We start from the raw sequence: 26,960 nt of genomic DNA, 5'->3' as shown, positions 1-26,960 counted from the left end.
TGACAATGTTTAACCTCATCATACCTCAAATGATCCATAAAGGGACCACTCTGAACATTTCTCCGAATACTCTTTTTCACAACTTACCTACGTCGACGTGTGGGTGTGTAAGTTGTACAGTATTATCATTTTTTTCCATTGTTACTTTATCCTCACTAGTAACCCAGTATACTTTTCTTCACCAATTCCTCCATTAGACTAGTGTTTTCTATTCATACAGGGGTTTAGATATTCACACTAGTTGTTCTATTTAACGGCATATTCGGGAATAATACTCACTTCTTCCATATCTCCATACAGAATCGCTATATAACGTCATAAATAGTTATTAATGTCCACATGGCAGCAAGGACCACAGCGCAGCAGCCCGAGAGGTGCACATCTCCGGGTGCTGTTACCCTCTCTTCTCCTGTCAGTGGTCGCTACCTGTAGATCGATGGGCGGTGGTTGACAGAACCTCTAGGTAACGTTATAGATCTGAAAAACTCAGCTCACACAGAAATGGTTTGGGGGTGTTCATTATTTTCCCGATATAAAATTATACCCAGGAATTCACACCCACACCACTCCATGTGCATCTATGCACCGACACTTCAACGATCCGAGCCTCCCAGAGACGGGGGTCCCAGAACACATAGACATTTCAGAAATGCAGATGAAAGAAAAGACCACTTTTTTTTTGGTCCATTTAAAACAACATCGCATTGATCAGAAATACAGTGTAGACATTGTTAATGTTGTAAAAGACTATTGTAGCTGGAAACGGCAGATTTCGTATGGAATATATACAGTTGAACTCGGACGTTTACATACACCTTAGCCAAATACATTTAAACTCCGTTTTTCACATTTCCTGACATTTAATCCAAGTAAAACTTCCCTGTCTTAGGTCAGTTAGGATCACCACTTTATTTTAAGAATGTGAAATGTCAGAATAATAGTAGAGAGAATTATTTATTTCAGCATTTCTTTCATCACATTCCCAGTGGGTCAGAAGTTCACATACACTCAAGTAGTATTTGGTAGCATTGCCTTTAAATTGTTTTACTTGGGTCAAACATTTCAGGTAACCTTCCAGAAGCTTCCCACAATAAGCTGGGTGAATTTTGGCCCATTCCTCCTGACAGAGCTGGTGTAATTGAGTCGGTTATGTCTGCCTCCTTGCTCGCACATGCTTTTTCAGTTCTGCCCACAAATCTTCTACAGGATTGAGGTCAGAGCTTTGTGATGGCCACTCCAATACCTTGACTTTGTTGTCCTTAAGCCATTTTGCCACAACATTGGAAGTATGCTTGGGGTCAATGTCCATCTGGAAGACCCATTTGCAAAAAAGCTTCAACTTCCTGAGATGTTGCTGCAATATATCCACATAATTTTCCTACCTCATGATGTCATCTATTTTGTGAAGTGCACCAGTCCGTCAACTGTATTTAAACTTCCGACTTCAACTGTAGCTAGCTAGACTGTGAGAAAACTACTGGTCGCTATTGCACAGTGACCTGTCCTAACTTCAACCTGTTAACCATTAAAAGTCAATGTGATTGTTTGATTCCACCGAAAAATGTCCCGAATACAATTGAATGGCAGATGCCTAATATCAAGCTTCTGATGGCCTAGACAATGGCTGACATAGCTAGCTAGATTTATCTCCCCAGAGCCCACCAAAGAAATATCCTGATGGGATCATTTTTTCTGGATCATTTTTCTTCTTCAGCGTTAACCTTTTCCTTTCTAACGAAAATTGAAGAGATTAAATCAGAACATAATTGAAAATAATAATATTATTGTTGTTTGTATTATTTTATAAATCCTTAGCCTTTCTCTGAAAGCGTAGAAGGCCCTCATTGTTCCCCATTATGTTTGGATTAGTAAAAATTGGTAGAGTGGCTCTATTTGCCCACAACAAGCATTTTTCACCATTCGGAATGATGAAAGAATCCATATGTTCTTCTGGAATGTGAACACAGAAATTCTGGACAGTTTGAACTCTTATTATGGTGACGGAAAAATTACAGTCATGGTCTTGAATTGGAATCTAATTTTTCTGGTCTCGGTCTCTGACTTCTCCGTCCCCCTCCTAGTCTCGGTCTTGACTCAGTCTTGTCCCCCCTCCGGTCTTGGTCTTGACTCGGACTGGATTCTCTCCGGACTTGGTCTTGAATCGGTCTCGCTTTAGGTGGTCTCGAACACAACACTAGAAGTGGGTGTCCTATACTCAAGGCCAATTGTCTAGAGTGCTGCTTGATCTAAAAGTCTATCCGGGAGAAAATCTGCCCCGTGGTTTACCAGTAACAATGGCTATTTATAGTGGTGTTTGCTTTACTTCAGCTATATACTGTATTGTCATTTTCAGCTGCACAGTTAGTACTGTAAGCCCCGCCCTGCAACCAGTTAACAATGGAGGAGCTCCTCTTTTGTGTGAGTGTGCGTCAGACAAAGGACAACTAGAGCTCTCTTTCGGTGTCTTTTCTATCGCTTGGCACTCTGTTGGTAGAGGATGTGTGCACAGGTAAGAAAGTTAGACTCTTTTTTCTAGCATGTGAACTTTCTTGTGTAATTGGGTATACATTTTGTGTATGTGCATGCTAAGGTTTGTGAAAAGTTGTCTGTCTGTTATTCATGCTGTATGTGTGCTGACACCCTGCTGACTGGCGTGTGTCTCTCTCCCAGTGCCGCGCTACAACTCCGTATGGCAAGGATCATCAACTAGATTCAACCGCGGGCTGATTTTGTTCTTGAGCGGATGGTCGGGGGGCCAGAACATAATTGCAAATCATTTGTAGACTGCAAATTGGCTGCAAGAAGCCCAAACAGATATAATATTTGATTAAAACATAAAAATCCTTTTGTATATAATTGTTTGTCTCTCTATTATGCGTGGAAATACTTGGGAACAGATATCCCAGATGAAAATCACTAGGGGCTGATATCCTGGTGTTCTTCAATGTCCAACAATGAAAACAAAACATGGGGGCCAAATAAAACCACCCGGAGGCCAAATTCAGCCCACGGGCCACCAGTTTAGGGAACCCTGCCGTATGGTATAGAGGACCATGGGGTGCTATGGTGTAACCAGACCTTGCACAGTGTGGTGGAGGATGGGCACCAGTGCTCCCCAGGTGGCCACTTCTTTCTGCCATCCCATGACGTGTGGATCACTCATTCATATCAACAATCCAGTCAAACACTGCTATTTATTTATCTTTATTTAACTAGGCATGTCAGTTAAGAACAAATTCTTATTTTCAATGACAGCCTAGGAACAGTCAGTTAACTGCCTTGTTCGGGGACAGAACGACGGATTTTTACCTTGTCAGCTCGGGGATTCGATCTAGCAACCTTTCAGTTACTAGTCCAATGCTCTAACCACTAGGCTCCCTGCCACTATGGGGAGGAGACATATGGCCCTCAGGATGAAATCTGCCGCAGCGGACACAAGTGAGTTGCGTTCTAGGGTGGAAACTGAAGGTAGTTTATGACAAAGACGTGAGGTTATCACTGTCTGTAAGCACAGTTCAGAGTGCCTAAGGGCAGAATAATTAGATCACTTCATATTCAGCAGACTGTATCCATCTTGTTGATGCAATGTCTTGAAATGTGTGTGAGTGTTTGTACTATAACTATGGAAAGTATTTTCCAATCCACTGTCTGAGACTGGGTGTGCATATTTGTTTGCTTATGTGTGCGAGACACAGATGGATTTAATTGTGATTCAAAAGAACATTTCCAATACCTCAGGATGTGGGAGAATTCTGTGGGTGGTCACAGACTACCACAGACATATTTCAAAATGGCGTCTTCCACTGCAGCCAAAGGTCTAAGAGTCCCCTACAGTTCTGTACTTACTTCCCCTTTTTCCAGTCAGAGGCATTAAGCCAGGGAGTCTGCTTTTGCGTCTCCAGGAAAGGGGTCAGACAGTGGGTAGCTGTTTTTGTTATGCTGTGTGACTTGTGCTTGGCCTCGGTGTGTGACTCCAGGAGGAGGCTGGTTGATTCTGGTTCGGGATTTGTGGAATCTTAATAATGTACAGTTGAAGTCAGAAGTTTACATACACCTTAGCCAAATACATTTACTCAAGTTTTTCACAATTCTTGCCTTTTAATCCTGGTAAAAATTCCTTGTCTTAGGTCAGTTAGGATCACCACTTTATTTTAAGAATGTGAAATGTCAGAATAATAGTAGAGGGAATTATTTATTTCAGCGTTTATTTCTTTCATCACATTCCCAGTGGGTCAGAAGTTTACATACACTCAATTAGTATTTGGTAGCATTGCCTTTAAATTGTTTTACTTGGGTCAAACGTTTCAGGTAGCCTTCCACAAGCTTCCCACAATAAGTTGAGTGAATTTTGGCCCATTCCTCCTGACAGAGCTCATGTAACTGAGTAAAGTTTGTCTGCCTCCTTGCTCGCACACGCTTTTTCAGTTCTGCCCACAAATTTTCTATGGGATTGAGGTCTGGGCTTTGTGATGGCCACTCCAATACCTTGACTTTGTTGTCCTTAAGCCATTTTGACATCTATTTTGTGAAGGGCACCAGTCCCTTCTGCAGCAAAGCCCCCCCACATGATGCTGCTGAGGAATATTTCTGCCTGTAAAAAAACTCAATCTGATTGATTTGGACTGGCTCCCTCCCCACCCATGGCTGCACCCTGGCCCAGTCTTGTGAAATCCATAGATTAGGGCCTAATGAATTCATTTCAATTGACTTACTTCTATTTCCTTATATGAACTGTAACTCAGTAAAATATTTAATTATTGCATTTTTATTTTTGTTCAGTATACTTTCATTTTGACACTGCACAGTGGCTTCACAACGCTGATCAGAAGCGTGTGTGTGTGTCCAGTTCTGCTAGGGACAGTGGAGTGTCTATGTTAACTGACGATAAGCTTAAAACTAGCATCTTTATGATCTCTCATGAGCCATATCTCAGGATAAGTCATATTTTGTCTGTCTGGGTAGTGGTTTTCAGTAATATTTACACAAAAGACTGACTACATGTTTTGTTGCAATCTGTAATTGGTGCATCCCTTTTTGGATGTTTAACTTTATTTATAATTAAGTTTAGTTTATTTATAATTAACTAAACTTAATTATAAATAAATTAAAAAGAAACATCCTCTCACTGTCAACTGTGTTTATTTTCAGCAAACTTAACATATGTAAATATTTGTATGAACAGAACAAGATTCAACAACTGAGACAAACTGAACAAGTTCCACAGACATGTGACTAACAGAACATTTATTAATGTGTCCCTGAACAAAGGGGAGGGGGTCAAAATCTAAAGTGACAGTCAGTATCTGGTGTGGCCACCAGCTGCATTAAGTACTGCAGTGCATCTCCTCCTCATGGACTGCACCAGATTTGCCAGTTCTTGCTGTGAGATGTTACCCCACTCTTCCACCAAGGCACCTGCAAGTTCCTATACATTTCTGGGGGGGGGGGGGGGAATGGCCCTAGCCCTCATCCTCCGATCCAACAGGTTCCAGGTGTGCTCAATGGGATTGAGATCCGGGCTCCTAGCTGGCCATGGCTGAACACCTACATTCCTGTCTTGCAGGAAATCATGCACAGAACAAGCAGTATGGCTGGTGGCATTGTCATGCTGGAGGGTCATGTCAGGATGAGCCTGCAGAAAGGGTACCACATAAGGGAGGATGTCGTCTTCCCTGTAACACACAGTCCTGTCTGGTCCAGTGACGGTGGGTTTGTGCCCATAGGCAACTTTGTTGCCAGTGATGTCTGCCTTACAACAGGCCTACAAGCCCTCAGTCCAGCCTCTCTCAGCCTATTAGGGACAGTCTGAGCAGGGATTGTGTGTTCCTGGTGTAACTCGGGCAGTTGTTGTTGCCATCCTGTACCTGTCCCGCAGGTGTGATGTTCGGATGTACTGATCCCGTGCAGGTGTTGTTACATGTGGTCTGCCACTGCAAGAACGATCAGCTGTCTCCCTGTAGCGCCGTCTTAGGCGTCTCACAGTACGGACATTGCAATTTATTGCCCTGGCCACATCTGCAATCCTCATGCCTCCTTGCAGAATGCCAAAGGCACGTTCACTTAGATGAGCAGGGACACTGGGCATCTTTCTTTTGGTGTTTTTCAGAGTCAGTAGAAAGGCCTCTTTAGTGTCCTAAGTTTTCATAACTGTGACCTTCTGTCCTGCTAGGCAGGGAAGGGCAGGGACCTACCGTCTGTAAGCTGTTAGTGTCTTAATGACCGTTCCACAGGTGCATGTTTATTAATGTTTATGGTTCATTGAACAAGCATGGGAAACAGTGTTTAACCCCTTTACAATGAAGATCGGTGAAGTTATTTTGGATTTTTACAAATTATCTTGGAAAGACAGGGTCCTGAAAAAAGGACAGTTCTTTTTTTGCTAAGTTTATATACCCATTGATTCTTGAAGAATATAATTTGTGTCATGGGTTTAGTTTAACTGTCATACACCATCAGAACCCAAAATAAGCGTGTTTTAAGCTGTGAACAACGTACTTGTAACCAAACTCTGTATAGCCTCAAAACATGGTTAAAACCACTTTAAGCTCATGGAGTCTGCATCCATAGCCCTGTCTCTGAATTTGAGTGGTTACATTTCTCCAGCCCCATCCCTCAGCTGTTTACCAAAGACAGTGGCCCTGCATATTTATTGCCTGGAGATTAAAGGGGCAATGGTACTAGGTTAATGATTTTTGTATTTTTTTATAAATAGAGTAACACATTTTGAGCCATAACACCCATAAAACCTGGCGGGCAAACAGGGAAATTGTTCCAATTGTTTTTCCACCATTCATTTTTCCCATAGAGGATTTTAGGAACACTTAAAATAAGGGTTGTGTGGACTCCCGAGTGGCGCAGCTGTCTAAGGCACTGCATAGCAGTGGTTGAGGCATCACTACAGACCCGGGTTAGATCCCAGGCTGCGTCACAACCGTCCGTGACCGGGAGTCCCACAGGACGGTGCACAATTAGCCCAGAGTTGTCCGGGTTAGGGGAGGGTTTGGCCTAGAGGTCGACCGATTATGATTTTTTTTAACACCAATACGATTATTAGAGGACCCAAAAAAAGCCGATACCGATTAATCGTCCGATTTTATACGTAATTAACACTTATTTTAACACAAATAAAATCAATTTAGTCTCAAATAAATAATGAAACATGTTCAATTTCGTTTAAATAATAAAAGTGCAATATGTGCCATGTAAAAAAGTTTACGTTTAAGTTCCTTGCTCAGAACATGAGACCATATGAAAGCCGTTGGTTCCTTTTAACATGAGTCTTCAATATTCCCAGTTAAGACGTTTTAGGTTGTCATTATTATAGGAATTATGACGCGTCGACTATCTATACCATTTGAATTTCATATACCTTTGACAATAGTCAAGGATGTTCTTATTGTATTGGCAGCCTAATCTCGGGAGTTGATAGCCTTGCAGTCAAACAGAGCTGTGATTCAAGCATTGCTAAGAGCTGCTGGGAAATGCAGTAAATTGCTGTTTGAATGAATGCTTACGAGCCTGCTGTTGCCTACCACCGCTCAGTCAGACTGCGCTATCAAATCATAGACTTAATTATAATATAAACACACAGAAATACGAGCCTTAAGTCATTAATATGGTCAAATACGGAAACTTAGCATTTCGATTAAAAAAAAATTATTATTTCAGTGAAATGCGGAACCGTTCCGTATTTTATCGAACGGGTAGCAACTCTAAGTCTAAATATTGATGTTACATTGCACAACCTTCAATGTTATGTCATAATTATGTAAAATTCGGGCAAATTATTTATGGACTTCACACAGTTCGCAAAGAGCCAGGCGGCCCAAACTGCTGCATATACCTCGACTCTGCTTGCACTGAACGCGAGAAGTGACAATTTCTCTACTTAATATTGCCTGCTAACATGCATTTCGTTTAAAAAATATATACTTCTGTTTATTGATTTTAAGGCATTGATGTTTATGGTTAGGTACATTTGTGCAACGATTGTGCTTTTCTTGCAAATGCGCTTTTGTTAAACTTCACCAAACGGGTGATGATTTAAGTAGGCTGTGATTCAATGATTAATTAACAGGCACCGCATTGATTATATGCAACGCAGGACAAGCTAGTTAACCTAGTAATATTATCAACCATGTGTAGTTAACTAGTAATTATGTTAAGATTGATTGTTTTTCATAATATAAATGTAATGCTAGCTAGCAACTTACCTTGGCTCCTTGCAGCCACAGGTCCTTTTGACGCTGCACTCGCGTAACAGGTGGTCAGCCTGCCACGCAGTCTCCTCGTGGATTGCAATGTAATCGGCCATAATCGGTGTCCAAAAAGGCAGATTACCGATTGTTATGAAAACTTGAAATCGGCCCCTAATTAATCCACTATGCCTCTAATTATCGGTCGACCTCTAGTTTGGCGGGGTGGGTTTTTTTACTCGAGCGACTCCTTGTGGTGGGCCGGCCTCCTGCAGGCTGACTCTGGTCGTCAGTTGAACAGTGTTTCCTCCAACACATTGGTGCAGGTGTTAAGTGCGGTTTGGTGGGCCTTATTTCGGAGGACGCATGACTCGACCTTCACCTCTACCGAGCCCGTTGGGGAGTTGCAGCGATGAGACAAGATCAAAATTGGGGCGAAAAAGGGCTGATGTATAGCGTAGGCTTACCCTGGCATGACGTTTTGATAACCTTTAAAAAGCCTTGCCATGGATTGCGCATGTGTGCCATTCAAAAGGTAAAGGGGCAAGACAAAAGATATAAGTGCCTTTGAACGGGTTATGGTAGCAGGTGGCAGCCGCACCAGTTTGTGTCAAGAACTGCAACGCTGCTGGGTTTTTCCGCGCTCAACAGTTTTCCGTCTGTATCAAGAATGGTCCACAACCCAAAGGACATCCAGCCAACTTGACAACTGCGGGATGCATTGGAGTCAGCATTGGCCAACACCCCTGTTGAATGCTTTCGACACCTTGTAGTATCCATGCCCAGACGAATTGAGGCTATTCTGAGGGCGTTAATGTCTTAGGTGTCCTTAATGTTTTGTCGACTCAAGTGTGTGTCAAGGTGGTCCTGCTTGGAGTGTGAATGTAGTAGAACAATTGAAAAATCATAACTCCAGGCAAAAATACTTAAATCCGCTATTACTAGACACTTTGACATCAGTATTATTAACATTACAACCCGAGATTCTGTAGTTTCAGAACATACAAAATAAATTCAAGGGACTGAAAAACAGAAATCAAGCCATCATAATTAATATATTTCTATTAATACCTACAAGGCTGTTTCTTGTTGTTGTTCAAGTTCGAAACAGCGACCATTTGTTTCAAATGGAGGGTAGACTGTCTTTCGCGGGTACTGTTGGACAGGTTGTGCATCTTGGTTCCCTTCACGTCACACTTGGTTCTGGACCCTTCCAGATTCCTCCAGCACAACTCACCAATTTCCACACCATGACACATTGTGTTCACACATGGATTTTTTTTTTTTTTTTTAAGAAATCACAAGAAATCCACAGACGGCGCAAAGATCTGAAAATTCTGAGATATGTACTGCAATTATCCACCCTCAACTGGGCCTCCAACATTCACAACCTGGCCTCCAAATCATTACTGTTACCCAAAATATAAAGAATACAGTACATCACATTTGTTTTACTTCACTTGAACTAAAAATAAAACAAATAAAATAGGAAGTCCACATTAATTACGATTCGCTGCAGATCCCCCACACAAAGAGGGAGAGTTAGACTGAAATTTGTAGCGGTGTCCATGACAGAATACAATGATTTATTTTCTCTGGCAAATTACATTTCACTCTGCCTGGTTTCCACAGGTCCTCTTCACCCCAGGAGCGAGGGCGAGAAAGGCGGATAAGTTGGTTGTGGTTAATCGTTCTTCTTCTCATCCTTTGCTTTTTCTGTTATGGCTGCGACCTCCCCAGTGGCTGCGACCTCCCCAGTGGCTGCGACCTCCCCAGTGGCTGCGACCTCCCCAGTGGCTGCGACCTCCCCCTGCGCTGTGCTGTCCTTGTTAGGGTCCACTCCAGTGGGTTCCGCTCCGCTGGTGCCAAATTCGTTCATCCGGTTGGGATCCACCCTGTAGATCCAGCGCTGATACAGGTAGACAAAGAATACTACGTCTGTGGGAGGGAAACAGAGTTATTACAGGGGAACTAGGGGTGTAACGTTCACCAAAACCCACAGTTTGGTACATATCGCTGTTTCGGGGGTCACGGTTCGGTTTCAGTACAGCAGGAAAATGAAACGCTAACAATTACTGTAGTAACAATTGTGTTGGTATTCCTGATTCCATGTATGATCATGAGTCATTAAAAGCCTGAAGAGAGCACTGTCACGAGTACCAGCATGTTGCATTTTCATAAAGTAAAACAGTTACTCAACACTAAAATAAAGTGCAACATGCATGTGATGTCAATATGTAAAACATGGCTCGGACATTGCGCACTGAGTGCACAAAACATTAAGGACACCTTCCTAATACGGAGTTGCACCCCACCTTTTGCCCTCAGAACAGCCTTAATTCGTCGGGGCATGAACTCTACAAGGTGTCGAAAGCGTTCCACAGAGATGCTGGCCCATGTTGACGCCGATGCTTCCCACAGTGTGTCAAGTTGGCTGGATATCCTTTGGGTGGTGGACATTTCTTGATACACACAGGAAACTGTTGAGCACGACAAACCCAGCAGCGCTGCAGTTCTTGACACCTCTACCATAACCTGTTCAAAAGGCACTTCAATCTGTATCTTGCCCACACCTCTGAATGGCACAGCTACACAATCCATGTCTCAAGGCTTGAAAATCCTTCTTTAACCTGGTCTCCTCCGCTTCATGTAAACCAGGGATGGGCACGCAGACCATTTTGTAGACCAAATGGACCAACTCAGTCGAGGTCTCAACTTACTGTTGAGAGTTAGAATAGATTACAAACGGTGAAATTTGAAAATGTGGTTGTGCATGAGAAGTTAGTCTAGCGGCCAGCTAACTAAACTTGTAGTAAGCATGGTCAAATTACTGACCGGGGTGAGGCCCACTGTCCATCAGTTAGCATATTAAAACCTGCAAACACCAACACCATATTAATACCCATGATTTTGGAATGAGATGTTTGAGGAGCAGGTGTCCACATACTTGGTCATGTAGTGTAAATCAACAGGAATAAGACATATGCTGCTTTTGTTGCCAAGCACCAAGCCTCAAATAACTGCAAAAAGGTTGGCTAAAGCAATTTCACAAATGTCTGTTTTTAATCTTTGCTATGCGGTAATAAAGCCTTTTTTTTGTAAGACGACTCGCTGGTATTACTTATTTATATAGTGTTGTGTACACTGTTCCAAAACAGGCAGAAAAATAATGTTGTAAGCTAACATGTCGTTTGTCACAATCTGCAAGCAGCTCTCGCTGCTTTCTTTTTTCATTGTTCCCCTCTAAATCAGGGACTGATTTTGAACCTGGAACACCAGGTGTGCGCAATTAATTAATTATCAGGTAGAACAGAAAACCAGCAGGCTCAGAACCTCGTAGGGTAAGAGTTGAGCACCCCTGCCCTATATAAACTTGTCCATTCACTTTGTGATTATCCACTGAAGGCAGAAACGTCAATGTTTTAAAACTTGCTTACTAAAACATAATTTCTCATGGTCAGTGAGCGTTGTGCCTTTTCCTTTCCAATGCTGTTTACACCTCGACTCACGTTGGTTAAGCAACCTCTACTTTTCCCCGTATAATTATCAACCCATAAATAATCTACACCTCAATGCAAAATTCTCTCGACAATGATTTTACATCAGGCCTAATTGACATATGCCTAAAATACCACTAGGCTAATAATCACATTTTGCTTTTGATTATTTAAATCAACCTACGTTATTTCAAGTTATCCATTTGTAGCGCATAAAAAAATCGATTTAGAGAGTTGTTGAACGGGAGTTAGGAGTGTGTTGATATGAACGGTAATATGATCAAAATTCCTCTCAACCCGGCATAATACTGTACGATTCAGTGCAATGTCTATCAACATATCGGAATAGGTTAAATAAAGGTTCTGCATGCCAACATATAAAGGCAAGAATTAGGAGTAGGCAAAGTGATCGTGTCAGGTGTAAATCGTTCGGCAGCCTAAACTATTATTGGGATACAAAAGAAGCCATCCAACCTTGATGGGCCATCAGCAGGATAATAGACTTGCTGAGTTGAGTTCTATTTTTAGGGACTAAAAATATATGTATAGCCAGGCCTGGAATTTCATGATTTTAGGGTCATGGCCATTCGGCCTTCAATAGCTGCCAGGGCACCAAGGCCCTCTGCAAGGGCACCAAAGCCATTAACCAAAATAGCCAACCCCCCCCCCCCGTACATGTTAAAGTGTAGGTGATAGCCTATGCTTATTGGCTACAACCTCTCCAGACCAATGCTGACATAAGGCGCCTGAGAATGTAGCCAAACTTTAATGAGACTTTTAATTACATATATATAGGGTGGCGTACAGCAGGTCAGCCACCACTCGGAGACTCGTCGAGGCCTGGTGGCAGACGGATTCTACACCACGAGGCGATGGCTCCCTCTGCTGGATGTGCCAGGTCTCGACGGGCTCTCCGGCCAGGACTAATTGGGGCTGAATGTGGTTGGCTGATTGCTCACCAGCTGTACGAGTCCCATAAAGCTGCCAGAAGGGCAGCACACAGAGAAAGGGACTGGGGGAAGAAAGGTGACTTACGTATAGTCGGAGACGGTGCCTGAGGTAAAAGGAGGGAGTTTAGTTTTTGTGCCCGACAGGATACAGCAAGACCCGGAGCCCAGAAGACGGTATCCTGGAAAGGGTCTCATGGGGGAGACCTATCCTTTTCTTTTGATTTATTATTTAAATAAACACCCTTGAAACCGAGCTAATCTTACTCTGTCCGTGTCTGATCTGTGTAAACGTCTTGACCAAACCCCTTGGTTTGCCACAATAGGCTAAACGCCAGTCATGTTTGACAAATATAATGTAGGAACATTATTGTCGAATGGCTTGATTCTGTCGACATACTTGAGTCACCTTTTGTTCTGATAGAGAAAGGCTAGTGCCTGTTGCACACTGCAACACCCACCTTGCCATCGGAGCAGTCTTCCAATAATCATACGACTGCACTATGTGACATGAATTGAGTATATAGTATGTTTATTGGTCATAGTATGGATATAAATTAGTATGCCAAAATTTCCCGGATGCCGAGACAAAACGCGAAGAGCACTTTTTGCCAGTCCCGCCTGGTCCAGCGACGGTGGGTTTGTGCCCATAGGCAACGTTGTTGCCGGTGATGTCTGGTGAGGACCTGCCTTACAACAGGCCTACAAGCCCTGAGTCCAGCCTCTCTCAGCCTGTTGCGGACAGTCTGAGCACTGATGGAGGGATTGTGCGTTCCTGGTGTAACTCAGGCAGTTATTGTTGCCATCCTGTATCTGTCCCGCAGGTGTGATGTTTGGAAGTACCAATCCTGTGTAGGTGTTGTTACACGTCGTCTGCCACTGCGAGGACAATCAGCTGTCCGTCCTGTCTTCCTGTAGCGCTCTCTTAGGCGCCTCACAGTACGGACATTGCAATTTTTTGCCCAGGCCACATCTGCAGTCCGCATGCCTAAGGCCCCATTCACACAGATGAGCAGGGACCCTGGGCATCTTTCTTTTGGTGTTTTTCAGAGTCAGTAGAAAGGCCTCTTTAGTGTCCTAAGTTTTCACAACTGTGACCTTAATTGCCTACCGTCTGTAAGCTGTTAGTGTCTTAACGACCGTTCCACAAACATGAATTGTTTATGGTTCATTGAACAAGCATGAGAAACCGTGTTTAAACCCTTTACAATGAAGAAATGTGGATTTTTACAAATGATCTTTGAAAGACAGGGTCCTGAAAAGGGACGTTTCTTTTTTTGCTGAGTTTAGTATGTAGTTTATTAGTATGGGTATTCGAACACAGCTTCAGACTATTTAACCATAAACATAATTGTTTAAAACAGTCGTTTGTCATTTTATGAGACTATCTTACCACGTTCTGACCATAGGAATGTTAAGGGGATTCTTTTATAAACACTTCCTCATATGCAATTGAAGTCAATATTAAACAACCCATGTTTGTTGATGAGTCTTTGTGTCTTCCCTATTTCTGAAGGATATTTTCACACCTGTCATATTTGCGGTGCACTTTTCAGAAGGGTGTTTTCCCGCCTACTGCAGTTTGGAACATTTGTGCTTATAGCCTACTGCAGTTTGGAACATTTGTGCCTATAGCCTACTGCAGTTTGGAACATTTGTGCTTATAGCCTACTGCAGTTTGGAACATTTGTGCTTATAGCCCACTGCAGTTTGGAACATTTGTGCTTGTAGCCTACTGCAGTTTGGAACATTTGTGCTTATAGCCCACTGCAGTTTGGAACATTTGTGCTTATAGCCTACTGCAGTTTGGAACATTTGTGCTTATAGCCTACTGCAGTTTGGAACATTTGTGCTTATAGCCCACTGCAGTTTGGAACATTTGTGCTTATAGCCTACTGCAGTTTGGAACATTTGTGCTTATAGCCTACTGCAGTTTGGAACATTTGTGCTTATAGCCTACTGCAGTTTGGAACATTTGTGCTTATAGCCTACTGCAGTTTGGAACATTTGTGCTTGTAGCCTACTGCAGTTTGGAACATTTGTGCTTATAGCCTACTGCAGTTTGGAACATTTGTGCCTATAGCCTACTGCAGTTTGCGCATTGCTGGACTTCTGTGAAGAAATAGTTTAGCAACATTTTAAGCAAACATTGGGATCTGTTGCATCAGCCTCGTTGCTTGTAAATGTTTTTTTTTTTTTTTTATAATAATGCATGTACAGTGGTTGTATTCATTTGGGATCTATTGCGTCCCACAACTGTCCCAAAGTATGTTTGGAATATTTCTCTCGCACAGAAAGGCCAAGCTGATCAATAGAGGTCAACATTTCTACTATAGATTGACATACGCTAGTGTTTTTTTGCTGTTCGTTAGGCCTACTCATGCTGTTGGCTGACGAAAAGTACATGCGGACAGAGCTAACATTTTCAATATGAGCCTCCAAATTAAATAAGGACGCGATCCGATGAATCCCTCTGTCTTGTGGCCTCACTGAACGCTTCGATGCCTGTGAGAAGGACACCGATCACGTGATGGGCATTGGCTAATAAGAATTAAGATATCTGGCGATTGGTAGCAGGGAATTCATTAACTTAAATTCAGACCATTTGAAAACACAACAAATACAATAGTACAGCCCGGATTAAAAACAGTCGCATTCCACCGTGATTGCAATTGCTTTAGCCAACATGTTGCAGTTCATTTAGTGTTTAATTATTCTAGGCTCCTTTCTAACTAGTTTTTATAAATAAAATGCTTGAACGAAATTATCAGACCAAAAGAAAAGTTCACCTGATAAGACTGAAGTTTGAAATGTCTAACTAAATATCAGAGACCTGATTTTCCCTAATGAAAATGCATCAACCTACAAAATGTAAATGTATTATAATCCACATAATAATCATAGCCACCTTAAAATAGGGCATGATGTACAGTATATACTGTATATCCAATATAAAGTAGTATACAGTATTTGTTCATCAGCATCTTTGTGTTTTCGTTAATAAAAGAATGATAAAAAGACTAAACGGTGTAGGTATGCTCAAAGACGCCCTCTGGTGGTTCAAATGAGCATTAACGGCCAACACTGCGACTCACTGACACGTGTCCCAGCATACCGCTCAGCGCCGGTGTACTCAAGAGGCATACAACGCAGAGTATGCATAGCCTACAGCCAATGACGTGAATGTCGATGAAGGCAGCCCCCCCCTGCACCTCTCTGATTCAGAGGGGTTGGGTTAAATGCGGTACACACATTTCAGTTGAATGCAGTGAGTTGTACAACTGACTAGGTATCCCCCTTTCCCTACAGGCTTAGTGTTTTGATTTTGTACATCATTTTTTAAATCCATTCTTTTGGGCCCACGGTGCGGCCCGAACAGCGGTCCCCATACCAAACGGTTCGGTAGGAATACGTGTACCGTTAAAACACCTAAGGGAACTAGTTTTTTTATTTTTTATATATCAACGGGATAGTCATTGTTAAGAACCGGAATGGGCTGTACTAATAAGTGTATGAAATATGTGTGTGTTGGAGGGCAGTGAGTAATAACGCACCGTCTCGGAGACATCCTATCCTGTACATCATGGGCATCTTGATGACAAAGGCAAACAGGTCGTCGATGAAGGTGTTCAGTGCCTTGTAGGTGAGCATCCTCCATGGGAGGTGGGCCACGGACTTCATCTTATAGTTGATGAACAGCTGTGGCGTCATCGTGATGAAACCTGAGCCAATCACAAAGCAGACACGACAACATGTCATTTAGGGTAGAATATCGCTCAGAATGTCAATTAATAAAAAACATTTTTTAAAGTCATTTAGGAGAGAATGACAAGGACAGACTATCAATAAAGCTAGACTGGCTGCTAGGACAGACTGTCAATAAGGATTAGACTATGTAAATGAGGATTAAGACGGCATAGACTGCCACTTGTCCTTGACTGCGCAACAGATATTTAGCGATGTGATCATCACAGCATAGAAAACGAGAGAGGAAAGGATGATTTTCCAAGACCAGGGTGGAGCTCAGTCCCATTACAGATAAAAATCAGGCAAACTATATCACGCTTCTGAACAATGACCACCAGTGACTCACCAAAGGTTAACAAGAAGCCATAGAGCATGCCCAGTACGAATGAGTACCAGCCTTTGTGCTCTTGGTACAACACACTGTAGACGGCATAGCACCCAAACAGAGGGTAGAGCAGCCATGACAGGTACTTGAAGGCCATCTGCACAGAGGGAAGAGGACAGGACAAAAACCATCAGTACAAGATTGTCCATGCGAGCGGTAAATGAAAAGAATGGTGGTGCCGCGTTGACGCGTTTGCTTACGTCGTCGAAGACTTTGGTGGAGGACTGCACGTACGTTGACTTGTCTTTTATTGATAAGCGTGGGAGGATCCCGAACAATTTGTTCTCTCTGTCCAACTGGGGAGGAGACACATCCGGATGAGCAAACAGGGATTCATTTGTGCAACCAAACGCATTGAAATACCCGTCGTCCATCTCACCTTGACGTCCATGACCTTGGTGATCTTCCAGAAGTCGATGAGCAGGCCGATGAAGACGCTGACCTGGATGTTATGGGACACGAGATGGGGATTAGTAAAGGGACCACTCTGCTATAGTACAATGGTCATGAATGACATGCGTACAGAGCCTGCCGTGATGAGTGACATTACATTAATCCTTTTTGAGAATAAATGAAAAACCCACTGACCTGCACCACGAAGTTGGTCTCATTGTCCAGGATGTAGAGCAGCACCACCAGGGACTGGAACACCCCAAAGATGATGGAGCGCACAGAGAGACCCTCCATAGACTGCCTGCTGTTCCAGAACTGGATGTCTGACACACACACACACACACACGAGTATAGAAACAACATTCTACCACACCGTAGAACACATATAATCCAAAAGTGGTCTTCTAATAGGCAGTTAAGCTGTGGGAACAGAGGCACGGCGAGCTCACCATTCTTAAATGCCAGGAACTCGAAGATGCTGTGTACGATGGAGACCACGATGGTCACGCCCAGGAGGTACGGATTGGTTTCCAGCAGGGCCACCTACAGAGACAACACAGTTCCTTAGCAACTGTTACCAGGGAAACAACATGGAGTCTAGACTCCGGGACCAGTCTGATTCTAAGATGTGCTACATTGGAGCAAAAGCAAAACCGAGATCTATATCTCCTTCTCTATTTACACCCTGCCCCGGCCTATGACCTCTAACCCCTGACCTTGACAGAGTCCTGGTCCTCGTCAGACTGCTCGTAGGTGTCCTCTGGCAGGAAGTTCCATGGTGAGCGGGCGTTCTGGGCAGCGTAGAGCTGCCAGCGCCACAGGGACAGCGGACAGTAGGACAGGCGCAGAGGCAGCGACTGCAGGCTCTCATTGATGGGGTAGTAGTCTTTCTGCAGGTTCCAGTAGTCGTTGAAGTAGACGATAGGATAGTAGTCGCCGCTCACCGCGTCAAACTTCACATCTGTAGGGTTGGGAAGGATAAAAATAATGGGTTGAGAAAATGAGACAGCCAGAATAGAGCAATAACTAAAAGGTATTTCACCTTTAGTTAGATTTCTGAAAAGAAGCAGTAGATCTCAACTCTCCTAGTACATGCTCTGGTATAACCCACTGAGAAGCGTGAGAATAGGTGGGTATAGAGCTTACGTTGGTCCAGTGGAGGGGGGACCGAGCCCTTGACCCAGGCTGTATGGTCGTCCACCATGTTGATGGTGAGGTTGGGGTGCCAGTGGGAGATGATCTCCACTGGGCCGTGGCTCTCCGCTCGCTGGGGGAGAGGAAAGAGGAACGGCAGTCAGTCAATACTGTGTGGACTGGGTCTACGGACTGAAAAGGAATGAGGTCTATGAATCATGGTAAACACAGCTGACCTTGATCATCTCCGGGTCCGTCTCGGTCTCCCCCGTCAGCAGGTTCTTAGTCTTCACGAACTTCCTGCGTTTGAACTTGTTCAGCACTGAAAGAGTCAAAGAGGAGTCAAACCACTTACACACTAGTTTGAAAAGGTCATGCATGCACCAGAGTGGGGGGAGGTCAGTTACTTACTCCGCGTGGCATGGACTGTTGCTAGCCGACGATACTGGCTCTTGCGTTTGGGGTCTGGGTGGAATCCGGTCTTTGTGAAATACACGTGGATGTAGAGGGAACCATTCATTTGCACCTTCTGTGGATCAGAGAGAGAGAGATTAGAAAATCCTACTCTTACCTCTCCCTCCCCAGTCTCCCCCTCTCACCTCTTGGATGTCCAGGTCCAGTGAGTGCTCATAGCAGCCGTCCCCCTCGTCTCCAGTGTTCCAGTCTCCGTAGACCAGGTCTCTATGGAACCAGAACAGGGACTGTGTGTCGTTGAAGTCAGAGAAGACCTCATCCTGGGAGATGTACACATACAGGTCCTGAGGACAGAAGGAAAAACAGGTTAACATTTATTTCCTTCATGTTCTCCTATTGATTTGCCCATATGGTACTACTTTGGGTGGTTGTTTGCTGAGGCACAGCTTCTTTGTCCTGCAGTGTGCACTAAATTACTGAGCGCAAGTCAACAAGCGAGCCAGGACCAAGCTCGTCAACGGACACCAGCTGTTCACCCAGAGAACCTACAATGAGCAGCTGGCACAGACCAAAGGTCAACTAGGAAGTCAATAGTCACATGACCTGGGGTTAATTGCTTATGCAGAACGGTGCGAAAAGGTTGGCGTACCATGAGGCTTTCCTTGGGGAAAAGGTTTCGGCTGGGTAAATGCGGTGCCCCTGCTGGGGTACTAGGGTCTGGTGTGGAGGACCTGCGGAACCAGCTGCTGATGGCCCAGATGACGAAGATCCTGCAGAGGACGAGGACAAGGGAAGAGAAGGTCAGCTTTGTCTAATTGAAACCAATTCAACATTTTGAAAAATCCCTTTACACTACACATTTTACTAAGTGGGATGCTTGGGATCATAGAAACATAATTATACTTCTACGATTGAGACCACCCAACTGACATCACCCCATTGAAGTTTAAACTTAAACCAGTTAAGGTAAGGGTTAATGTTAGGGTAGTACCAACGATCCCACTTAGCATCTACCGTAAAGTAAGTGTGTGTGTCTGAAACAAAAGGGTTGAGATAAAGAGAAGCGGTTGTTTTATATATATATATATATATATATATATATATATATATATTTAGCATCAGACGTTGGAAAGGATTGAACCTTGTTGCCTAATCTGATGGTCTCGTATACCATCGAGCTACCACTGTCAGGCTCACAACAACGGGGGCTTCTTCCAAGTTTGACATCTTGTTTTGAGCTTCAAGTAATCAGTTGACTGAAATACTCTAGGGGAATGTGTTGCAACAGTATGAAACTCTCACACCGTACTGCTTCTATGATAGGAGCCAACTCTCCTGGTACTCATTAATGCACCTTCATGTCGTTCTAATCCCTCGCTGGCCCCAGCACTCTGTTTCTGTCTCCACTCATGAGAAGACCAGCAGAGTATAGAGTGATTCCAATAGGTTGAGAACATTTATCATCATCTAGCAAACACTAAAAGTTAAAACAAAATCACACCTTTAAGACACCTCCGAGATTAATTTAATTAAATGCTGCTGGTGTGCATGACTTGAATGAAGGTCTTCAGTCATTGTATCAACAACCAAGGTTGCCTCCCTATCACTTTAAACCCTGTGTCTTGAAGTGTGAACTGGTTTCTCTCTAATGAGTGCAATGTGTCTCTGGCAACAATCCCCTGATATGACACCACAATACAAAGCCTGCATTTGAATCTATTAGGCACTGTAAATTAATTGACTGCGGGTCGGTAGAGCTGTAATGGGACTGAGCTCCACCCTGATTCTAACAGACCTAAACTAGCAGACCACTCTAGGTGAATGGCATGGCCCAGGCCCCATTAGAGGATAGCCTTACCACCAACCCTACTACTTAAAAACACATCCCACATTCAAGTAAACAGGGGCTGTCTATTGTCTATTCATATCAGTGTGTGTGTGTGTGTGTGTGTGTACACACACACACACACACATCTCTGACCCACCTGAAGAGGACTCCTTTTATGACCGACCATGCATTGGGTGGTGGAGCCGGCTGTTGCGGTGCAGGGTCCCCAGTAGCAGTCTGTACAGCCTGGCCATCCACAGCTGCAACAGCTCCATTGCTGCTCACCTACACACACACACACACACACACACACACACACACAATAGATCAATCAGGGAATCCTAAAATAGGTTTCCTTCCACTAGCTAATTATAGACTAAAAAGATACGGATGAAAAGCTTGTACGGATGAAAAGCTGTGCCTGATGACATAGCATAGTGCAAATAAATAGCACATTTTCAGCATAAGTTTCCATGTACTGAATAAAAAAACGGAAGTTCAATGGAATTCCATAGCATTTCCATTGGTTGTCACAAAAACAACTGTTGCTATCAATAGCAAACTTGCCCAATCTTGTCTTGGTGGATGCCCTCTAGACAACAGTTTACTGATAAAGGAGAGTTTTTTTTAAACACATCATCCATTTCACTAGCTAGGTGACAGATTTTCATGCGAATATTCTAAACTTTGCCTAAACAAAATATGTACATTTTCCCACCAGAGACGTTTCCATCAAACGGACTAGTTTTGGATAAAAGTCTGTGCGTGATAACATGGTGCACATTACTTTTGCTGTTCAATTCACATGTGCGTTTTCAACTCTAAATGTTGTGTTATATAGAGAATGTGCCCAATCTGGTAGTGTGTATAGCCTACATATTGAGATTATTATGGACAAAAGAGCAAGATTTCAAAATATCAAAACGGCAGCCAAGCATCAACAGAATAAGACCCTCAATATTTATTGAAAATGAGCATCAAGCTTATCACCTTGCACTTTCACCACCCTGTGAAGTCATCAATTGATTTAATCTGTAGCTGAATAAAATGCATGGTTTTCCGAGTCGTAGTGGGACGACCACATATCATCCCGTGACTCAAGCGATATCAAAGTTTACTTTGATATCCACCTCCATTTATTGCATAAAACATTTTACTGACACAAAAAGATCCCACAATGTTGAACGAACAAATTGCCTGAAGAAATTGTCTGTTGTAGGGATTAGAGGTCGACCAATTATGATTTTTCAACGCCGATACCGATTATTGGAGGACCAAAACAAAGCAGATACCGATTAATCGGCCAATTTGCATTTTTTTATTTGTAATAATGACAATTACAACAATACTGAATGAACACTTATTTTAACTTAATATAATCACATCAATAAAATAAATTTTGCCTCAAATAAATAATGAAACATGTTCAATTTGGTTTAAATAATGCAAAAACAAAGTGTTGGAGAAGAAAGTAAAAGTGCAATATGTGCCATGTACGAAAGCTAACATTTAAGTTCCTTGCTCAGAACATGAGAACATATAAAGGCTGGTGGTTCCTTTTAACATGAGTCTTCAATATTCCCAGGTAAGAAGTTTTAGGTTGTAGTTATTATAGGAATTCTAGGACTATTTCTCTCTGTACGATTTGTATTTCATATACCTTTGACTATTGGATGTTCTTATAGGCACTTTAGTATTGCCAGTGTAACAGTATAGCTTCTGTCCCTCTCCTCATCCCTACCTGGGATCGAACCAGGAACACATCAACACCCTCGAAGCATCGTTACCCATCGCTCCACAAAAGCCGCGGCCGCGGAACAACCACTCCAAGTCTCAGAGCGAGTGACGTTTGAAACGCTATTAGCGCACACCCCGCTAACTAGCTAGCCATTTCACATCAGTTACACCAGCATAATCTCAGCAGTTGATAGGCTTGAAGTCATAAACAGCGCAATGCTTGAAGCCCAGCGAAGAGCTGCTGGCAAAATGCACTTATGGCATCCATAAGTCTAATTATTCCTGTACCCTCGCAAGGCAGCCGGCCCAGAAATCTCTAGCCGTGTCCTCAGAGCATGCGCAGACCAGCTAGCTGGACATATTCAATCTCTCCCTATCCCGGTCTGCTGTCCCCACAAACGTCAAAATGTCCACCATTGCTTTCTTGGGTACAGGAACAAAGGTAACTTAACCAAATGACAAACAACCAGTAGCACCCACTTCTGTCATCATGAAGTGCTTTGAGAGACTAGTCAAGGATCATATCACCTCTACCTTACACCCTAGATCCACTTCAAATTGCTTATCGCCCCAATAGATCTACAGATGATGCAATCGCCATCGCACTGCCCTATCCCATCTGGACAAGAGGAATACCTATGTAAGAATATTGTTAATTGACTATAGCTCAGCCTTCAACACCATAGTACCCTCCAAGCTCATCACTAAGCTTGGGGCCATGGGTCTGAACCCCGCACTGTGCAACTGGGTCCTGAACTTAGGAAGTTAGGAAACATCACCTCCACTTCGCTGATCCTCAACACAGGGGCCCCACAAGGGTGTGTTCAGCTCCCTCCTGTACCCCCTGTTCACCCATGACTGCGAGGCCACACACGCCTCCAACTCAATCATCAAGTTTGCAGACGACACAACAGTGGTAGGCCTGATTACCAACAATGACTAGACAGCCTTCCATGGAGGTGTGGGCCCAGGAATATAACACCTCATCCAACGTCAACAAAACAAAGGAGCTGATCATGGACTTAAGGAAACAGCAAAGAAAGCACCCCCATATCCACATCGACGGGACCACAGTGGAGAAGGTGGAAAGATTCAAGTTCCTCGGCGCACACTTCACTGACAAACTGAAATGGTCCATCCAGACAGACAGACTGTGCAACAGCTCCAAAATGTGGCTTAACAACTATAACCCTCAAACTTTTACAGATGCACAATTGAGAGCATCCTGTCGTGGTGTATCACCACGCCTGGTATGGCAACTACACCGCCCTCAACCGCAGGTCTCTCCAGAAGGTGGTGCGGTCTGCCCAATGCATCACCGGGGCCAAACTACCTGCCCTCCAGGACACCTACAGCACCCGATGTCAAAGGAAGGCCAAAAAGATCATCAAGGACAACAACCACCCGAGCCACTGCCTGTTCACCCCACTATCATCCAGAAGGCGAGGTCAGTACTGGTGCATCAAAGCTGGGACCGAGAGACTGAAAAACAACTTTTATCTTCAGGCCATCAGACTTGAATAGCCATCACTAGCCAGCTACCATCTGGTTACTCAACCCTGCACCTTAGAGGCTGCTGCCCTATATACATAGACTTGAAATCACCGGCCACTTTAATAACAGGAACAAGTCACTTTAATAAATGTTTACAAATGTTGCATTACTCATCTCATATGTATATACTGCATTCTATTCTACTGTATTTTAGTCTATGCCGCTCCGATATTGCTCATCCAAATATTGCTATATTCTTAACTCCATTCCTTTAAATATGTGTATATTGTGAAATTGTTAGATATTACTGCACTGTTGGAGCTAGCAACACAAGCATTTCACTACACCCGCAATACCATCTGCTAAACATGTGCATGTGACCAATAAAATTAGATTTGATGAAAATCTCCATTAGAAACTTAGAAAGACAGGGAATCTAATAGCAACAACTAGGATGAGTTTCTAACAGGACTAGGATTGTGCCTTTGGCTTCTGGACAACGAAAGAAAGTTGATATGAAAACCAATTGAACAGGGGAGCCATTTTCATTAATGGCATGAGGAAGTCTTTATAAAATAATTGCCCCCACATTTCTATGAATGGATTTTCGCAAGGCTACTTTGAAGCAAGGCAAAACATGACTCAAAGTAAAACATTGAGGTTTCAAAGAAATATACGACTGTACGCTCATTTAGTTATTTGTTGAGCAATTACTGTGCTTACCAAAGCACATTTCACTTCAGCAGAGGCTTTTTGAGGAGCTATTCTCCTGCACTGTGTGTGACAGGTGATTGGCTACTCCGCTTCGCAAACTAGCCTCCGTATGCTGTGCATGTGTGATAAAAAAAGATGCATGACAAAATTGAAAATACACACGCACCAATTTAATTCCACTCAATTATGCAAATGCCCCTATAGACCGATAAGCATTACCGGACAAATGTATTTTCGGCTGCTAACCAATTAATGGTTAACATCCCTAGTCTGTCGGCATTCATAAAATTGTACCAAAACTTCCGGTTTCCATTACAGCTGTCATGATTTTACTCACATAAAAACTGTAGATGGAAATGTGGTTAGACAACAACAAATTTGCCCATGTCTGGAGTATTTTGTTCTGTCGACAGTAGAACATTTTAACCAAAAATGTGCAGTTTCCATGATCACTATAAGAAAAGATAATTGATTTACCAGCAAAACATGTTTTTCTACCTAAGACCAACTATGTCAGGTGTAAAATAGTACTAATTTTTCCTCTGCCTAAACCAAAATTGTCACACAGGTAAATGTTCCTCAAATTTGCAAAAGGAACCCACGGAGCTTGGACATGAAGTGGCTAGATAGTTAGCTAACAACTAACCAGCAGATCCGACCCTCTTGTTTACAGCTGAACTTGGGTCAGACAGGCTTCATGTGTAGTTTAACCGGCGTCTCAGGGATAAGATAGCCAGGGATAGCCACAGCAGCCATTATGGAAAGGCAACTCCGTTGAACAAGAGCTGATTGTCTGAAACTGCAATTCCAAAATGGCTAATGTGGCTTCTGCTACCTACCGTAAGGATGAAAAGTGCAGTTTTCCAAAAACAGCCTGAGTTCCCCAGTAAATCTGGGACACTCAAATTAATATGATATGTTAAGGAAACAATTAAAAGGGTGGTTGGTCGGGGTGGATGGATGGGCATATAAGAATGTCTAACAAGTTGTCATCATGGACAGCTTGAGCATTTTAGCTAATTGCAACTTCAACAACTTAACCCTACCCCCAGCCGACATTAGCCGCCTAGCCTAGCCGACGTTAGCCTCCTAGCCTAGCCGACTAGCTAGATTTCATAACATACTGTAAATCGAGCAAATTCTTAACATATCATGCGAAATGGGTGAAAGACATCCACAAATTAATACATACCATACGTGGTAACATATCATACTAAATGGAGCGTATCGGATTTACATACAGAATAATACTAAACGCTTTGAGACCAGTTTAGGAACAACTATTTGTCGTTCAATCTTCTCGGTGTATAATGGGATAATTCAACACATTTCTCATCCCTGGATTGTGGTACAGTGGGTTTTCAACCCATACTTTGCGCCAGCTCCGCTGTCTCTTAATCTACACAGGGGGCCTATCTGACCCAAGTGCAGTTGTAAATAAGCAGGTCGGATATGCTTGTTAGTTAATTTAATAACAAGATATAACATCCATAACTAGTTAACTACAGCAAATCTAGAAAGTACATCCCTACTTGCAATATTTAAATCACATCGATGTTCGATATATTCTCAGTGACGGGCGGTGATTCGTTTCGCACCCAGTCAATCAATAATGATAGGCAGCAGACTAGTCTAGTCAATCAAGGAATAACGTTAGTTCATTGAAGAAAGCCGTTCGACAAATTAATCTGCTAACGTGAGATAGCTACATACGCCGACCAAATAGCATAGTCAGTCTAGCTAGCCACTTGTAGCTAACTAGTTAGCCAGCTAATAATAACTAGCTAACGTTAACTAATTTAAAGCCGGCTAACCCAATACTGTCATGACGTGTATCTGTTTCCCCAAGTACCGACCTCATTTTATTTAGAAATAGGTTTGTCAACAGTTCTGTTAGTTTATCAGAAAATAACAGCTACCTTACAAGATGCAGTAATAAACGCATCGTGAAAGGCAGGGGGTCGTTTTTAAACCGACCGGTATTGACAACGTCAGAGGCTCGTGTGAAATAATCACAATTCAATAACTATCTGCAGTGCCACTCACTCCTCTCGAGTTAACCATGTGCCGCTATTAGTAGTCACAAATTGAAGACAGTCATACAATTTCATTCATTTTACCTCGCCGTTGGTTTGCGGAGAAGCTTCGGTCTCCTGCGACGACATCTTCACCGTCTCTGTCGCACACTGGCAATGAAATCGCAGTCCTCGCGTGAGTTCAGATTGGTACGTCAACGTGATGTTTTTTGCAAAGAAGCAAGTCATCCCCTGTTGGTCTAAACAATAGAGACCGCGACGTGTTATATCTGCCACATTCTCTTTACTGTATGCTGTGCTTACTGTAGTTGTGCCTATTGTAACTCAGTGATCTTATACTTTAGTACTTTAAAGTATGTTTTACTTAATACTGTAACGACGTTTTTTGGAGTATCTGTACCTTACCATTTATATTTTTTGCCAACGTTTACATTTACTT

At 43.1% G+C, this 26,960-nt stretch overlaps 1 protein-coding gene and 1 long non-coding RNA gene across 4 annotated transcripts; one reads left to right on the top strand and one right to left on the bottom strand.

The window, feature by feature from the left end:
- Positions 1-2,119: 2,119 nt before the first annotated feature.
- On the top strand, positions 2,120-11,293 carry LOC149971209 (uncharacterized). The gene is made up of 2 exons (XR_016492613.1): positions 2,120-2,509; positions 9,936-11,293. It is a non-coding gene; the product is annotated as an uncharacterized LOC149971209 (long non-coding RNA).
- On the bottom strand, positions 9,119-26,755 carry LOC110507412 (putative lipid scramblase CLPTM1). Of its 3 annotated transcripts, XM_090224302.1 has the most exons (16): positions 26,606-26,755; positions 20,698-20,825; positions 19,362-19,482; positions 18,898-19,056; positions 18,710-18,827; positions 18,535-18,620; positions 18,311-18,431; positions 17,881-18,125; positions 17,614-17,707; positions 17,360-17,487; positions 17,151-17,213; positions 16,972-17,067; positions 16,733-16,868; positions 16,194-16,361; positions 10,000-10,133; positions 9,119-9,963 (listed from the first exon to the last, which is right to left on the bottom strand). In XM_090224302.1, the coding sequence occupies exons 1-16, from the start codon at positions 26,747-26,749 to the stop codon at positions 9,880-9,882; spliced, it is 2,025 nt and encodes a 674-aa protein (XP_090080428.1). In that variant the 5' UTR covers positions 26,750-26,755; the 3' UTR covers positions 9,119-9,879. The 3 variants fall into 3 exon arrangements, with proteins under 3 accessions (XP_090080428.1, XP_021443070.3, XP_090080429.1); XM_021587395.3 differs by having other exon boundaries at positions 9,119-10,133; XM_090224303.1 differs by lacking the exon at positions 26,606-26,755 and adding an exon at positions 25,678-25,810 and having other exon boundaries at positions 9,119-10,133.
- Positions 26,756-26,960: the final 205 nt, after the last annotated feature.

Source organism: Oncorhynchus mykiss, chromosome 27, assembly GCF_057628025.1.
Source record: "Oncorhynchus mykiss isolate SJ-2025 chromosome 27, ASM5762802v1, whole genome shotgun sequence".
Lineage (NCBI taxonomy): Eukaryota > Metazoa > Chordata > Actinopteri > Salmoniformes > Salmonidae > Oncorhynchus > Oncorhynchus mykiss.
The sequence above is the reverse complement of the archived record's forward strand: the minus strand, read 5'-3'. Positions and strand labels throughout refer to the sequence as shown.

Excerpts from the sequence above, each read along its gene's own strand:
- LOC110507412 (XM_021587395.3), bottom strand. The coding sequence starts at position 26,749 with ATGACTTGCTTCTTTGCAAAAAACATCACGTTGACGTACCAATCTGAA. Across the intron at positions 20,826-26,605 it reads CTCCGCAAACCAACGGCGAG|GTGAGCAGCAATGGAGCTGT; the intron begins GTAAAATGAATG and ends GTGTGTGTGTAG. Across the intron at positions 18,828-18,897 it reads TGGACCTGGACATCCAAGAG|AAGGTGCAAATGAATGGTTC; the intron begins GTGAGAGGGGGA and ends TCTGATCCACAG.